This window comes from Xyrauchen texanus, chromosome 43 (assembly GCF_025860055.1).
Source record: "Xyrauchen texanus isolate HMW12.3.18 chromosome 43, RBS_HiC_50CHRs, whole genome shotgun sequence".
NCBI lineage: Eukaryota > Metazoa > Chordata > Actinopteri > Cypriniformes > Catostomidae > Xyrauchen > Xyrauchen texanus.
Window position 1 is genome coordinate 8320635 of NC_068318.1, and position 16566 is coordinate 8337200.

General features: G+C 45.5%; 1 protein-coding gene across 1 annotated transcript in view; it reads right to left on the bottom strand.

Annotated features, from left to right (window-relative positions):
* Nucleotides 1-417: 417 nt before the first annotated feature.
* Nucleotides 418-16566, bottom strand: part of LOC127636241 (A disintegrin and metalloproteinase with thrombospondin motifs 6-like) — a 121696-nt gene continuing 105547 nt past the window's right edge. Inside the window, exons 23-24 of the mRNA XM_052116688.1 lie at nt 12189-12345; nt 418-4643 (exon numbers count right to left, since the gene is read on the bottom strand). Of these exons, the coding sequence (XP_051972648.1) occupies nt 4534-4643; nt 12189-12345 (267 nt within the window). The 3' untranslated portion in view covers nt 418-4533. The remainder of the gene's footprint in view (nt 4644-12188; nt 12346-16566) is intronic.

Below are 16566 nucleotides of genomic sequence, written 5' to 3' on the forward strand. Positions count from 1 at the left end.
TGTATAGAAAAAATATATTATAATTTTATTACTATATATTCAGATATATAAAAATGTATAAGTAGTTTGAGATTGTAGAAAGATTTATGCAGTTACTTCTAGAACCAGACAGTTGCACTTTATTGAACGAGATTTGAGAGTTAGTGGAGGCAAAATTTAAAGATGAGTCATATGGACTACTTACATAATGCAGCTTGACAGCCGTATAGTCTCTGTTACAAACTGCACTCTGGACATTCTGAACTATATGTTCCACAGAAGAAAGTCAATATATTTATTGAAGTGAAATATCTCTTTAATGAATTAACCCTTTTATTCCAAAATGTAAACTCATTTAGATTAACTTAAGCTATTTGTGGAAAAGAATGAAAAAACATCATAGGCAAACGCAACTCTTTAAAGTTATTTTATTTCAGGATCCATTACATATCGTAGGATTCACCAATGATACAAGCCAAAAGGCCTCAGAATGTTAAAGTTATTATGGGAATATCTCTTTTTTTTTTTTTCTTTTTTTTTTTTTTACCATTTAACATCATTTACCATTATTTATTATAATTTTTCGTGAGCACTGGCGCTCGAGAACAGTGCAGTAATACCATACCGACACACACGCACTCAAACGCTCAACTCACACAAAATGTAGTTTTAAAAATGCTCTAGTAGCAAGAAAGACACATTCAAACTCACATTTTTACAGAGACTAAAACAGACTGTGAAAGGTGTTATTTCACTGCATCGTTTACACTAGACTAGATTTCAGTTTGCATGCAGTGAAACGTACATAAAACAAGTGACAAATGGCAATAAATTAGCATATAATTTACATATGAAAAAAATTAGTAACAGTGTACCAACATTAATACTGAATATAAAATATAAGCAACTATTCACAAAAATGCAAAACTCTCTTCTGTAGGTACAGGTTAAACGATGTGACATTCAAAGACACAAGTTCACAGCGATGTTCCATTGAGTTCCATTGAGTCTTATTGAGAGTCTCTTGCCTCCATGTTCCAAAGCCAGTAAACTTGCACTTCAAGCCTTAGGATTTTCAAAGCACAATTTTAGGATGCTCAGCTCGTTGGGCCTACATGTCCACTGTTCACTGTTGAATAATCTCAGATTAAACATTTCATAACAATACATCATTGATTAATGTTGTGTTTGTGGCTACAAAAAAAGTAGCAGCAGCAAAAGTAGAATGGTTGTATGATTAAAAATGGTAACGAATGTCTCCTAAACTCCTCTTTCTAACTATCTGTCTGTTGTGCCCCATAACTGAAGTGAGCTCTAATACTGTGGCACCCAATTCCTAAGTTCCCTTTGCTAAGACTGCATCAGTCACCCAATTGTGGTAAAAGATAGTTGCAGGAATGTTTACAAAAGCTTAAACCAGTGTAAAAAAGAAAGACTCTATTCCAAAAACTCAATAGGCAAAATAGAACCTTGCAAGTGACTGATTTGGAAAGTTTTATATTGGTAGCGAATAGCGCATTTCATAGCTGACCAGCAACTGATTCCAATAAAGTTAGCATGCTGCTAAGCTAATGACACAAATGCTGTATTACAAAAATTGGTTAAAATAGTCTATTTTTTTTATTAGATTGTACTTTTTATTGATATATTTTTGATATTGAATGTCATTTATTATCAGCATTGCTGAATAATCTTTCTGAAGAATCACTATAATCATGAATACGTGAACAAGGACTTACATTTTGGTCTGTTTCTCGACCAACAATTAATAATACTCTATGTTGGAACTCTGCAATGCTGTGGCTCTGAGGGTTCCTATTTGGCCAAAAGATGGTAGGTATCTATCTTTTGGAACAACCTTTGCATTGAGAGCAGGACTATGGCCTTGTCAACAATAATACGTTTTTGCTTGAAAACGCATTAATTTTGCAACGTTTACGGCTATAATTCACACTAGGACAACGTTTTCCCCTCGAAAATGCTCTCCATAACTGAATACTTGACGTCGGAAAACTGAAAATGGAGGTTTCAAACTTGGCCTATAAAATCTTGGAAATTCTATCTAGGTACAGAGCTCATTAAGTTTTGAAACAGACATAAACTGTCCTTAGTTTTCAGTCAGTTACTTAGACCTCAAGATCAGAGTGCATGAAGGTCTCGTAGCACAATAAAGCCAGATGATCCAGCCACACAAAAGGTGAGAGGAAGGAAAGCAGCGGAACAAACAGTCCTCAGCTGCAGGAAGACAAGCACCATTGAATTTGGAGGGTTTGAGGTCTTCTCTCTTTAAGAATGCGGGCTGGAAGCAGTGCGATCACAGGGAAGGAGGAAGAGGGGGTGTTCTGGAGGTAGTCGATCACAGACTGGATCCGTGGGGTCTGGCAGTTTACCCAGATACTGGCCCTTCACTTAACTTTACTTATGGATCAGCATTGCATACATGGAGATCTCTAAAACCTACTTGGACACCACTAAGCTGATGAATTGTCTGCATATATTGCTGATAATGTGGTGAAGCATGGTCACAGCACACATTTTACAAGGAAATTATGGCGTCTGGAACACTCTGGGCCCCGGAACAGACTTACAGATGTCAGAGCTGCACAATTTATAGCAGAATCACGTCAGAGTCGCAATTAATGCCTGTCTCCGGTGTCCATAATAATTCTAAAGACACAATACTTGAGACGTCCCTTTTGGAGGTGTGAGCTGATCTGATTTTCAGGCCTTGTTCAAATGTCAGACAACAGTGGAATTCTTTGGCCCATGGCCATGTGATTCAGCTTAGTAAAACAGGTGGCTACAACTGAACATCTGGACACTTAAGCTCGAATTGAGATTTTAGCACCACAGAGCTCATTCTTACTACCCTGTTTTTCTTCAAGTAGTGGCGACTAGGGCTTTAGGTATAGGTTTACACTTTCCAATTGATAGAGCACGGTGCTACCAACACAAAGGTCATTGGTTCGATCCCAGGCAATGCACATATTGATAAAATGTAAACCTTGAAAGCACATAAAGTCGCTTTGGATAAAAGCGTGAGCCAAATTAATCAGTTTAAATGTCAAAGACCCGCACAGAAGTTCCAAGTTATCGTTTGCGATAAAACTGCATGCACACCATGAATCTCATTATGAAACAACTCTTGTGTTTTTTGTAATCGAGCTACATTCTTCATCTTCGTCAGTCCAAGTACACGTGACACCGAGTGTAATCAAATGGATGGATGTGAAATTCGCTGGGTGAAATACACATCGCGCATCACCTCTCTCTTTTGGAGCATGCGCACAGTGTCGAGGTCACAGTTTTCCTGACCGACCACTAGGTGACGGGATTATGATTCTGATTACTGCTGGACTGTTTTTTGGTTTAGTCTCCAGAACAAGTAATGTAAAAACCTGTGCAGTTATTGGCTATAACAACTCTGAAATAGTAAATGAATTCAATGGAATTAACCGCGGGCTATAGTATTATGTCATCTACCTACTGTAAAAAGTATCATCACTTTGGAGTTACATTCTTTTTTTAGGCAATTTTTACACATTTAATACGTTAAACATCACATTATCTGCTATGAACAGACACAGAAGACTGGACAAAGAAAACAGTGTTCTGGTATAAATCGGGACACTTCCATGTTCAAGAAAAAGGAGAATACATGCTGGACAAAGCTGAGCAACAATGGCATTACCTAGATCTGTTAGTCCGAATTCAGTGATTTAGTCAGACTAAAGTGTTTACATGGCATTTTAAAAAGGCTAATTATTGTTTTAGACTGAAATGTAACTTTCAAAAGTGCATGTAAATGTATTGATTAACAGCAATTAAATCGCTGGAGGTCACCAAGTCGTTGTACTGTTGGTTGCTAGTTGGTTTTACTACTTGACTGGAGTATTCAACCATATCAAGCAGCAGGTCACATAATTTTCTACCTCCCATTCGTAGTCATTGAACATGCAGATAGTTGAACTGTTCTCAACTTTGTTGTGTCTGGGCTCAGGTCGCCTCAAATCGCTAACTCACATTGAAAATGTATGACTTCGGGTTTATCTGAATGACACCGTCATTGTGAACGCCCCCAATGCAGTGTTGCCAACAAATCTGTGGGAGTAGTGTGTACATGAGACCTAGGGAAAAAACAGTCAGGTCTTCTGTGCATGGGTGCCATGAAGGAAATCTCTGCCTTGCTACCTCCTACGAATGATGTGTCCAGCACTTTGGATTATAACAACAGAAAGACATCGATAATAATAATAATAGCCAATAGCAATTGTTATTATTATTATAAAAATAACAACAATAATGATCATTTTATACATTCCCACTTCACAGAAGTGAAAATACAACAAAGGTGTCAGCACAGTGCTGAGCAGTGATTAGGGTTCCACAGGGCTACAAAAGCTGTTGTATGTCAATGTGTGTATAAGTGAAGAGAGCAAGAGAAAGAGAGAGTGCCCAGCGCTGACACCAACAATGCTGGTTTGCTTTTTCCTCTGCCCGGTTCTCTCTCTCCTTCCTTTTTTTCGGCATCTGTCTCTGCTTCACTCCTCGGGGTCAGTGTCCTTGGCACGTTTTGCAGCACATCTGCCTAAAGTACGCACGGCTGCAGAACTTGAACTTCAGCACCAATGGGCAATATGCCACCTTGTTTACGTCTTTGCACTCTAGAGGGAGGAAGAAAAGAGGGGAATGAGAAAGGATACGTGAAGGATTGAATGAAGTGGTCAAAGCTGGGGAACCATATAGGGGAGAATGGGTTAAAGGGATAGTTCAGCCGAAAATGAAAATTCTGTCGAAGTTTAAACACCCTTATGCCATTCCAAACCTGTACGACAAATGTCCTGGTCCCACTTTTCAATACAATGACAATTGATAGTGATTTCACCTTCAAGCTTAAAATATTATGCAAATGTATTGTAAAAGAAATCTTGACGCCAGTTTGGTGATCATGAGAGAAGTTTGTCTTGTTTTAGCCACAGCATTTCTGGGTTTCCATACACATATTTTTATGTACATTTTGGGATATTGCATGAATAATGTTGTATGGAAACACCAAGATGTGCATAAAAAAACGTATACACTCGCTCGAAAGAGCTGCCTTTTTTTATATAAGATGTGCATAAACATGGATGGAAATACTGTACATTTACAGAATAAGTTCCTATTTCATTTATGTCGGAATACAGATTCGTTTCAAAAAAGTAACGTGACTGCTTCAATAAGCCATTCTCTACTTCCTCTCATTATTATTATATTTTCTACACTAAAAGTGTCTAGGCAGTAAAAACAGTAAGTCCTAGAGACACTAAATTTGACAGGATGTTCCCAATTGTACATAACCTAACCCTTACCCTAACCCCACTCTTGCGCACACACATACACACCTATCTGACTAAGTGGTGCTATAAAAGTGGTGCTATGTCCCGCTTGGATTATTGTAATTCCCTTTTATTTGGTCTACCACAAAAACTTCAGTATAAATTACAGCTGGTACAAAACTCGGCTGCACAGATTATTTCACAAACTTCTAACTCTGCCCATATAACTCCTATTCTTCAACAACTTCACTGGCTCCCTGTTAAACTTCGTATTGATTACAAGATTCTGTTATTGACCTCTTCATAGCCTAGCACCTTCCTATCTTCTAGATCTTATTCATATATATTCTCCTACCCGTACTCTTAGATCCTGTTCCTCTCTCTCTCTCTTGTTATACCTTCTGTTCGTCTGACTTCTATGGGGTCCAGATCCTTTAGCAGTGCTGCTCCACGACTCTGGAACTCTTTACCGCCAGATATCCGTAATTGTGATTGTCTTTCCACATTCAAGTCCCTCCTCAAAACCCACCTTTTTAAATTAGGTTACCACAAATAACTATTATTTATGACTATATATATTCCTATGATAATGCAAATTTTTATATGTGATTTTAGGATTTTATCTTTTCTTATTGTAAAATTCATTATGTCTGTAAAGTGTCCTTGAGAGTCTTGAAAGGCGCCTATAAAAATAAAAAGTTATTATAAAATATAGGTTGATAATTGAATTGGGCCATGGCCCAAAAAATCCTTTCTAAATGATTTGATGAATCAAAATTCTTTTGATAAATTTTGTCATAAGGGTCTCTAGGTGATGCATATACAATTTAAGGCGAAGTAGATCAAACAGTCTGGAAATCACTATAGCAGAATCCACTTATCCAAACTGCTTGGCCCCCATTATCTGCCACTAGCAGCTCTATTTAACTCTAAGCAAATCATGAATATCATTGCATTGCATCTCAAATGCCGGAAACAAAGCCTGTCATCTGGCTACAATTATAATAATATAATAACTGGCTAAAATTGCCTCTCAGAACTGTCTTACATGATTTCATTCTCAGATATAATGTATCTGCCTCCAATCGCAAGCAAACATGTGGTTCGTGAGACGGTTTTGCCCACTCTAAACCATGATATGGAAACACTGCTTTATTCACAAATTGTTGTTACCGCATACATTTAATTCCTAACTTGGATGGAAGCATGACTAGTGTGAACAAGCTTCTCTCATGAACACACAACAGGCGTCAAGATTTTCACCAAAGATTTACTTGAATTTTGGGTTGTTTTTCACCGAAACATTTCAATTGCCTTCAGAAGATGAGGAATATGATGCATGGATTACTTTTACGATATTTTTCAATCCTTTTGGAACCATTAAAGTGCAACTACTATCCACTGCCACTGTTTAAAAAAAAAGAGGTACCGGCACGTTCTTCAAAATGTATCCTTTTATGTGGAACAGAAAGTCATACAGGTTTGGAACAACGTGAGTGTGAAAAAGCGATTACAGAATTTTCATATTTGGGTGAACAATTTAATTTAAATGATAGGCAGATCCCTGTGGAACAATGACGCAGAACTTTAATACACAACCCAGAGCCTGCTGGATCTGCGACTGCTGGCCCAGTTTTCTCTCTTGAGTCTCTGATGAGCACGTCAATAGATAAACACTAACACATCTAAGCAGCATAACTTGGAACCAAGGTGGAGATGCATTCTTTGACTGCCTGCCTTGAAGAACTTGAAGAGTTGCCTTGAAGATTTTTACTTTTCACTTTATATTCATCTGTTTTTTATTTATTTATTTATTTTTTAACAAAAACCATGTCCATATTTCCAATGCGGACAAACATTTGGGTTCTTAAAATTCGAGTCATGTTTCAGATGCATGTGTGAATCCAGGAGGTAATCAGTGCATGGGTGAGATGCACAATTTGTCACACAATGGTGGAATGGAGCACTTCGTGAAGACTAGGCCTACTTGTCATCTACCTCGCTTAGGCGATAATTACTGGCCCCCATAAATCACCATTCTGTCCCATTTGTAATGGGACAGAATGTTGGTACAGTATCTATTCTATCCTCTTCTGTTATCTTGCAACCTCTTCTGTTTGTTGCTCAATTTCTTTCATGTTCACTTGTCATGGTGGCAGCTGGTTACGACAAGCATTCAGATTAACATTGAAAAAGAGATAGGATTTATCTCCACCTGAGATAAAATCCTATTTTGCAACAATTGCATTGTGCTTTGTAAGGAAACACATGGAGCAGGACTGAGTTCATTGCAAAAACAGACATTCATGTCTATCACTTTCAAATAATTATTACTTGTCAGAGGGTGTGCGGACTACAAAGATCAGGCTCAATGCTTCCGTGTCCTCATTAAACAGTTTTTGAAGCCTTCACTGGATCTACTATTAGTTAACAATCTCCACATCTTGAAACCAGCAGCAATAGTTCCCCTTCTGTCGCTCTCTCCACGTTGTGTCGGAGAAGCGACACTAGGAGTCTCTCTTGAGCGCCGATATTCACCTCTGACCTATTGAAAAGGGCCAATGAGAGTTGGCAGTCAGTATTTGCATACCCCGCCCCTGCATACGGGTATTTAAGCAGGGCAAATACGGAAGTTTAGTCAGAAAATTTCTTCAGAGCCGATGGTCTGTCTGCAGTTTGCTGCGAGTTACACGCCATTAAAACGTTCCTGTTTCCTCTGACGATCTGCATGCTGTTGGATCTTGACGGCGCACAACAGCGGCTTTCTCTTCTCATTGCACGGCATGCATTGTTGCCCCTGAGCACTTCGACAGCGCAGACACACACACATATTGTGTATTAAAAGAGTTATTTCCCTTAAAAGAGTGAATTTCTCTAAAAGAGCAAAACACAGCGGCGTTGAACGTCCTTTTCAGGACGCATCTTTTTCAAGATGCCCTTGCACCCCTGTGTTGTTCCTGGATGCGGTAGAGTGCTCTCCGCTTCAGACGGCCACAGGCGCTGTCTCGTGTGTTTGGGCCGCGATCACACCGAGGCGGCGTTTGCGGATGGCTCATGTTCTCACTGCGAGAACATGACCATGACCACGTTGCGGTCGCGGCTTGCTTTCAACAGAGAGCAAGCCACCCCAGCTGCACCCCGCATTGCTCCTTCTTCCCACGGGATTGAGGACGATGCGGTTGGCGCTGGGGGCGATTTGGGGGCGGCAGCAGGTGCAGTTTCGCCGGGTAGCCCCCCGCGAACCTCCCGTTCCCCGACACGCTCGCTGGTCCCCGTCTACGCTCGCGGCAATAGCGGCTCGCCTCACGGCCCGGCTGTCTATCCTCCCGAGCCCGAAGCAGATGAGCTCGCCGCTGCATCGGAGAGTGTGATGTCTGATGCCGAGGACTCCCCTGGACTGCCGCCTTCGGGCCATCAGGCCCAGGCTGAGGCCGACGCTCAGATGTCTGACATGCTTTCCCGGGCCGCCGTGAGCATGGGGTTGGATTGGAACCCTCCATCCTCCCCACAGCCTTTACGGTTGGATGACTGGTTCCTGGGGGCAGCGCGCCGTTCGCGGCCTCGCATCCCCCTGGTCCCGTTTTTCCCGGAGGTGCATGACGAGCCGACGTCTACATGGAGAGCCCCGCTCTCCGCCCGTCTAGGTGCCACCCGCTCCACTCTCACCACCCTCGACGGCGGAGAGCACCACGGATACGGGGCGATTCCCCAGGACGATAGGGCAGTTGCGTACCATCTATGCCCCGGTAGCCCTACCTCCTGGCGTGGCCGCCCCGTACTCCCATCCAAGCCCTGTAGGACAACATCCTCGCTCAACGCGAAGGCCTACAGTGCGGCTGGACGCGCTGCCTCCGCCTCTGCATGCGATGGCCCTCCTGCAAGTCCACCAGGCCAAAGCACTCAGAAACATGCACGGGGTGGACCTGATCCTGATGTGCTGCAGGAACTGCGCTCAGCGACCGACCTCGCCCTGAGAGCGATGAAGGCCACAGCGCAGGCACTCGGACAGGCGATGGCCACCCTAGTGGTCCAGGAACGCCATCTCTGGCTCAATCTGGTCGAGATGCGTGAGGCCGACAAGAACCGCTTCCTAGACGCACCTGTCTCCCAGATTGCCCTTTTCGGCGACACCGTCGAGGACTTCGCCCAACAGTTCTCCGCGGTGAAGAAGCAGACGGAGGCCATCTCTCACATCATGCCCCGCCACACACCTGCCGCTACGGGCCCTGCCCCGTCTGCTCGCTGAGGGCGTCCCCCTGTGGCGAAGAAACCAGCTCCTGCTCCGCCCCAACCCGGGCCCAGCTCTCAGCCCCAACGTCGAGCACCCCGCAGGCGGCGTACGCCCCCGTCTCACGAACCCCCTCTAGGACCCGGAAGGCTCCCCAGCGTTCCTGAGACAGTCGACCCAGAGCCGAAGACGTTAGCTCCGGAGGTGGTAAGACCGCTCCGTCCCCCGGTGGAGGGCCGGGTGGAGAATCCTTTGTTTTTTCATTTGCCACACCCCCTGACGGGGGCTGTGGTACCCACATTCTCAATAAAAGAGCTACTTCCTTTGCCTTTGGGTCACCTGGCCCGCAAATGCCGTTCTCACAGCAATCTGCTTTCAGATTACGACAGTCCCGGTACACCGGACGCGGCGATCCTGCCTTCCGCCTGCCTACGACTGCCCCCCGGCCGGCCGGTTCAGACGAGTCCAGAGGACGCCAGCAGACCTCCTCCTCAGTCACGAACTGCCGGGTGCACGGAGCAAGGTAAGTGCTTTGAGTCTATTCTCAGCACCCCAGCCTCAGGCCGCAACAAAGCTGCCCGACGCTGCATTACCTGTTCCGCCCCGCTGCGAGGCCCGCCGGGTACGCCCAAAATACTGCGTCCCTTTGGTGCCCCTAGCGCAGAGCTGGGAAGCGTGGTTTTCGCTTCCCAACGCATCACGCTGACTGCACCGGACCATTCGACTCGGTTACGCAATTCAGTTTGCCCGCTCCGCCCCCTTCAGGGGCGTCCGCTTTTCCGCAGTACACGGCGAGCATGCCAGTTCCCTGCACACGGAAATCGCGACCCTCTTAGCCAAGGGCGCGGTAGAGCCTGTCCCTCCAACCGAAATGAGGAAGGGTTTCTACAGCCCTTACTTCATTGTACCCAAGAAAGGCGGCAGCTTACGACCAATCCTGGACCTGCGAGTTTTCAATCGGGCCTTGTTAAAACTCCCGTTCAAAATGCTCACGCAGAGAAATATTCTGGCTGGCGTTCAGCATCTAAATTGGTTCGCAGCGGTAGACCTGAAGGACGCGTACGTCCACGTCTCAATTCTGCCATGACACTGACCCTTCTTACGGTTCGCGTTCGACGGCCAGGCGTTTCAGTACAAAGTCCTCCCCTTCGGCCTGCCTCTGTCCCCTCACGTCTTCACGAAGGTCGCAGAGGCGGCTCTTGCCCCACTACGAGTAGCCGGCATCCGCATTCTCAACAACCTCGACGACTGGCTTATCCTAGCACACTCTCGAGAGTTACTGTGCACACACAGAGACTGTGTTTTGTCAGGTCCGAGCCCGTAGAACTCGGTAACACGTAGACTGACCGGCCGGGTGGATCGCTTGCGCCCAGCGCCCTTTTCCTGACGTCAAGGTTAAGTAGTGCGCCTTTTTTCCCAGGGCGCCCCACTCCGAGTCGGGACCCTGGTCGATTCCTCCCCAGCCCTCTGGGTCCGCGGTTCAGCGGAGGAACTCGCCGACCCAAGCCACTGCAGGAACCCTGATGGCTACCCTGTACTGGTATAGGTGCTCCACAGGTAAGGCCTCCTGCTCGGACTCCCCCTGTGTGTATTTCCACGGTTCTGTCCCCTTACGAGCGGACCCCCGTGTCTCCCTTAGGCAGTTACAGCTGCCCCGGTCGCCGTGCTGTAGCAACTCCCCCCTTTTGAGGCTCGATCTATCACCGCACCATACTTTCCACACGAGCCCTAAGACGGCTGTGTGACATGTCTACCACTTTTCCTCCCCAAGAAAAAGGGCAGGTGTGGTCTCCGCAGGGTCTGGGTAAGACCCCCTTCCCTATATGCGTGTAAGGGCCCCGGCCGTGATTGCTCTATGCGAGAAACATAGAGAGAAAAGAGGCCCAGCCAGGCTGGCCCGTTCCCATGTTGGCAAACATCGCCTTGTTCCCCTCTCATGGTAACTAGAAGGATCCCGATGTTCGTATGGGGCATTGGGGAAGGGTACGTGCAGCCGGGTACAGACGATGCGTGGCACTGGATGAATCCCTGCCCGCCTCTGTATTGGCAGTTCACGTACACGGTTCAGCACATGGCAAGATTGGAATGGGTCCCCTAGTGTCGCTTCTCCGACACAACGTGGAGAGAGCGACAGAAGGGGAACGTTTGGTTACGTATGTAACCTCCGTTCCCGAGGGAGGGAACAACACGTTGTGTCTTTCCTCCGCCATGTCGCTGAACCGAGCCACTGTTGTGGCCGGACCATTTCCGGCTCCTCAGAAAAATCCTGACTAAACTTCCGTATTTGCCCTCCTAAATACCCGTTATGCGGGGGCGGGGTATGCAAATACTGACTGCCAACTCTCATTGGCCCTTTTCAATAGGTCAGAGGTGAATATCGGCGCTCAAGAGAGACCCCTAGTGTCGCTTCTCCGACACAACATGTCGTTCCCTCCCTCGGGGAATGGAGGTTACATACGTAACCAAACGATTGCTCCATGGACAAACCTAATGGGCGAATTCGCTAAGCAGTTGCGTTTCTTTTTTATGTTTGGAATTTCAGTGCAAAAACCGGCATCTTTTTTATTAACCATCTGCAATCTTATTTAACCAGGTGCTACAGGCGCTCAATGATGACAATCCGTCGTCATCACTGCTCTTTAGCGGATGGATAATTGACTTACCGTCACCACCTGAGGTGGGTGTAGAGTCACACTTGCTTTCACACTGCTGCATGGTATTGGGTCGCAATGAATCAGGGCACTCGTTGGAGGGCTGTCCTGTATATGACAGACACTGAACCATCCGCATCTGCTGTCCCAGTCCACACTGTGCGGAGCACTGCAGACAGACACAAACAAACACAATGAGTATTTAGGGTTCAATTTAATCCATGTCTCAACTTGAATTATTGGATCACTTTGCACAGCAGTTGCTTCAATATGGCAGCTATGTTGTATGCTCTAAACTATAGGAGGCTGTTGCGTCAACGGAAGAATCAACAAGAGTAGATTTGTTTGATAAATGTTTAGCAACAGCTTCGCTGAGCCAATATACTAATTAAAACAGAGATTATAGGATTATAAAAAAGATTCCATGCATCATGAAGTGAAACAAGTTGCAGTTTAGCAGACACTTCTATCCAAAGCGACATGTTAAAAGGGGTTACACACCAGGTGAGAAATGACACATCGACTTACAGGTTTGAAAGCAAGAATGGGTCCATCTTGTGCTGTTGCTTGTGTCATGCAAGCCTGAGTGGCTTGGTGTCTATTCAGCTGCGTGTTGCCTACTCAGCTAGCGCAGGGGTTTATTTTTTTCGCTCTCAATGGGGCGCAGATAAGTTGTGCATGGATCGCAGAGAGCAGCATGAGCCTGTGCTGTGAGTCTCTTCAGTGACTAGCACAGCGAGCCACATGATAAGATGCACAGACTGACGGCCTCAGAAGCGGAGGCAAGTGAGACTTGTGCTCTGCCACCCAGATTGAGATGTGTAACCATGCCACCACGAGGACCAACTAAGTAGTGGGAATTGGGCATTCCAAATTGTGAGAAAAGGGGATAAAAAATACAAAAAAAAAGGTTGAGAACCATTGAGCTAGAGTTTCGCTTACTGTGCCCAGCTGAAAATAGGTGGTACTTCAAGCTGAAGTTACTCCGATGGAAGGAATATTCCTTATTATGGTTCAGGGACATAATTAATTTCGTTAATTTTTTAAATCGTTAAATTGTCAGCCCTCGTTGTAATTAATGTCATTTTTTTATTATTAATGAAATTTAAAAGTCTGTGTAAACACCTTTTGCAAGACTGTTCTGTTAAAATCTGAAATTATGAAATGTATGCTCATAATTGTCAAGGGCACCGAATCCAATAAGAATTGTATTTCATATTTCCAAATACTTCTACCTCACAAGTTCTAAAACAATCTTTAACCGAACCGTTAAGGAACCATAATCGTTAAATTCCTTAGGATTCCCATTGCTAATAAAGATTGCAGTCTGTGGTGATGTGGGCATGGCTAAGCAACATCTTTGGAGAGCGAGGCCGAGTGAGGAAGAACGGTAAGGATTGACACCTGTGTGAAATTATCTCTAACAGCTCTTTAGGGCAGTCCAAACCACCAGAGGGGAGAGAAAGCGAGAGAGACGCAAAGAGAAGCCCAATGTGTGTGTGCATTAGTGTGCTGAAAATAAATTCTTTGTGTGATAGAATTTTTTTTTTAAATAAAGATTTATGTGGAGCGTTTACCTGGCCCCTGCTTCCTCTTTCAAGACTTAGCAAGTGACCTTGTCAGAGTGGTGATGAAACCCAGGAATTAGGAGGAAGAAACATCATCATGAAGTCCTTGCCAAGGGCTGAAGTAATCAAGACCCTCACCAGCATCCACTAAGCCCAACATCAGGCTCTGCTTGTGCTACGCTTGGAACAAGAACAAAGGTTCAAAGTGCTGTTCCAGGCTCAAGCAGAGAACCAGCAGGTGTTAAAGAGCTTCATACACCAGGAGTGGTCTTCAGCCACGACCCCAGACCCACCCATGGCCATACCTATCACGCTGACCAAGATGGTACCGCAGGACGACCCGGAGGCTTTTATCAAGCTTTTCGAGTAAATGGTGGAAGTGGCCAAGCACCCAGTGGGCAGTCTGTCTACTGCTCCTGTTGTCCGGGGAAGCCCAGCTCATGGCTCAACAACTTCCTGTGGCCAACCTTCTGATGTATTAGGACTTGAGGAAGGCCATCCTACAATGGGTCGGCCACAGCCCAAAACAACATCAGCAACACTTCCACTCGCAGACGCTTGGCGAGCACAGCTGCCCGTTCGGATTCACCCAACAGTTCCGTGACACCTGCTGGCAAGCCATGGTCTTCGTCTCACTCTCTCTCGCTATCTCTCCTCCCTCCCCTCATCCTGTTCCTGTTCCCCAGAAACAGGGAATTCCTACCTAAAACTGGTTCCCTGGTCCTGTGGGCTGTTCAATCCAAACCCTCTACGCTCTCCCCCACAGGCTGGTGAATCCACTGGCCGCGGGTGTGGGTGTGAAGCCTGGACTGGTCTGCTGGATCTGCGAGGAACCTGTACATTTCCAGGAAAGGTGTCCCACGATGGAGGTGGAGATATTGGTCCGGGTCCCCGACGTGCCACAGGCCGCACCCTATCAATCAGGAGCATACCGGATACCTGTGAGGATTAAGGTGAGTACATATCAAGCCTTGATGGATTTAGGTTGTAAACAAACCTCCATTCACCAAAGCTTTGTTCAATCCGATGTGTTGGATAAAAGCCGGTAGGTCAAGTTAAGGTGTGTGCACATCCAAATGACCCTTTAGTGATGGTCACTATTCAATTTTGGGGACTAAAACATAGCGTTGAGGCTGTGGTTATTTCCCACCTCACCCATCCAGTAATCTTGGGAACGAACTGGCCAGCATTTACTACCTTATTAAGGGGAATGTGTGTGGATGGGTCCTGTAACAAAGCGTATCAGTGTGTGGTGTGTGACTCGCTGGCTGGGGAGGCAGATCCACAGTCATCTACATCAACTCCATGTCATGAGGATATATGGGAGGGGGAAGTATCAGTTTCCTCAGCCCTTAGAGGATTCCCTGCTCAGGATTTCACTCTGGAGCAGATGTGAGACAAGACCCTTAGGCACGCCTTTGACCACATGAAACCAAGTCAGACATTGCACTCACATATCCGTACTATTCAGTAATTAAGGAGCAGTTGTATTGAGTGACAAAGGAGGATATAACCCAATTGTTAGTACCGAAGAGCTGCCTGGAAATGTTACCCAGACAGCTCATTATAATCCGATGGCGGGTCACTTAGGGCAGGAAAAAACAGTAGACTGTCTGATGGCCGTTTGTATTGGCTGGGCATTTGCAGGGATGTTGCAGGTGGTGTGCAGCATGCCGTGAATGTCAGTTGGTGAATCCCGCAGCCGCCCCAAAAGCGCCATTGCACCCCCTCCCATTGATCGACGTCCCCTTCAAAAGAATTGGCATGGACCTCGTCGGGGCATTAGAGTGAACGGCATGTGGGCATCGCTTTTTGTTGGTTGTGGTGGACTACGCAATGCTATATCCAGAAGCAGTGCCTCTGCGCAACATCTCAGCATTTCAAAAGAAATCCTCCCTGATCAGGGCACGACGTTTATGTCACATAAAATATGCGAACTGTACAAATTATTGTGGAATAAAATCGATTTGGGCCAGAGTTTACCACTACCAAATGGACAGCTTAGTCGAATAATTAAATCAGACACTAAAGAATATGGTTCGTAAATTTGTGCACGAAGATGCTCGAAATTGGCACAAGTGGCTCAAGCCCATTATTATTTGAAGTACGAGAGGTCCCGCAAGCCTCCACGAGGTACTTCCCATTTAAATAATTGTACGGCGTCGAACGCGCTGCATGCTCAATGTCCTATGGGAAAATTGGGAGGAGGGAACTTCAAACAGCTAAAACAAAATTCAATACATTCTTGACCTGAAAGAAAAACTCCACACATTGGGGCAATTAACAGGAGAATTAACTCCAGGCTCAAGAACGTCAAAGCCGGTTGTATAATAGGAGTATTCGGCTATGGGAATTTACACCAGGAGATAAATTCCTTGTATTACTTATGCAGTGTCTAAATTTGATGCATACCCAATGCCTCAGATTGATGAACTGCTCGATCAATTAGGTGTGGCTTGCTTTTATTCAACACTTGATTTACAAAGGGATATTGGCAGATCCCCTTAACTCCCATGTCCTGTGAAAAGATGGCATTTTCCACACCTTTCGGAATTCACCCATTCGTAGCGCTTCCGTTCGGTTTGTTCAGGGCCCCGGCTATGTTTCAGCGGCTCATGGACCGAATCCTCAGACCGCACGCTGCATACACTGCTGCTTATCTAGATGATATCATTATTTACAGTAATGATTGGCAGCGGAATCTGCAGCATCTGAGGGCTGTCTTGAGGTTGTTGAGATGAGCGGGACTCACGGCAAACCCAAAGAAGTGCGCAATTGGGCAGGTGGAAGTACGGTATCTGCGCTTCAACTTGGGTCGTGGA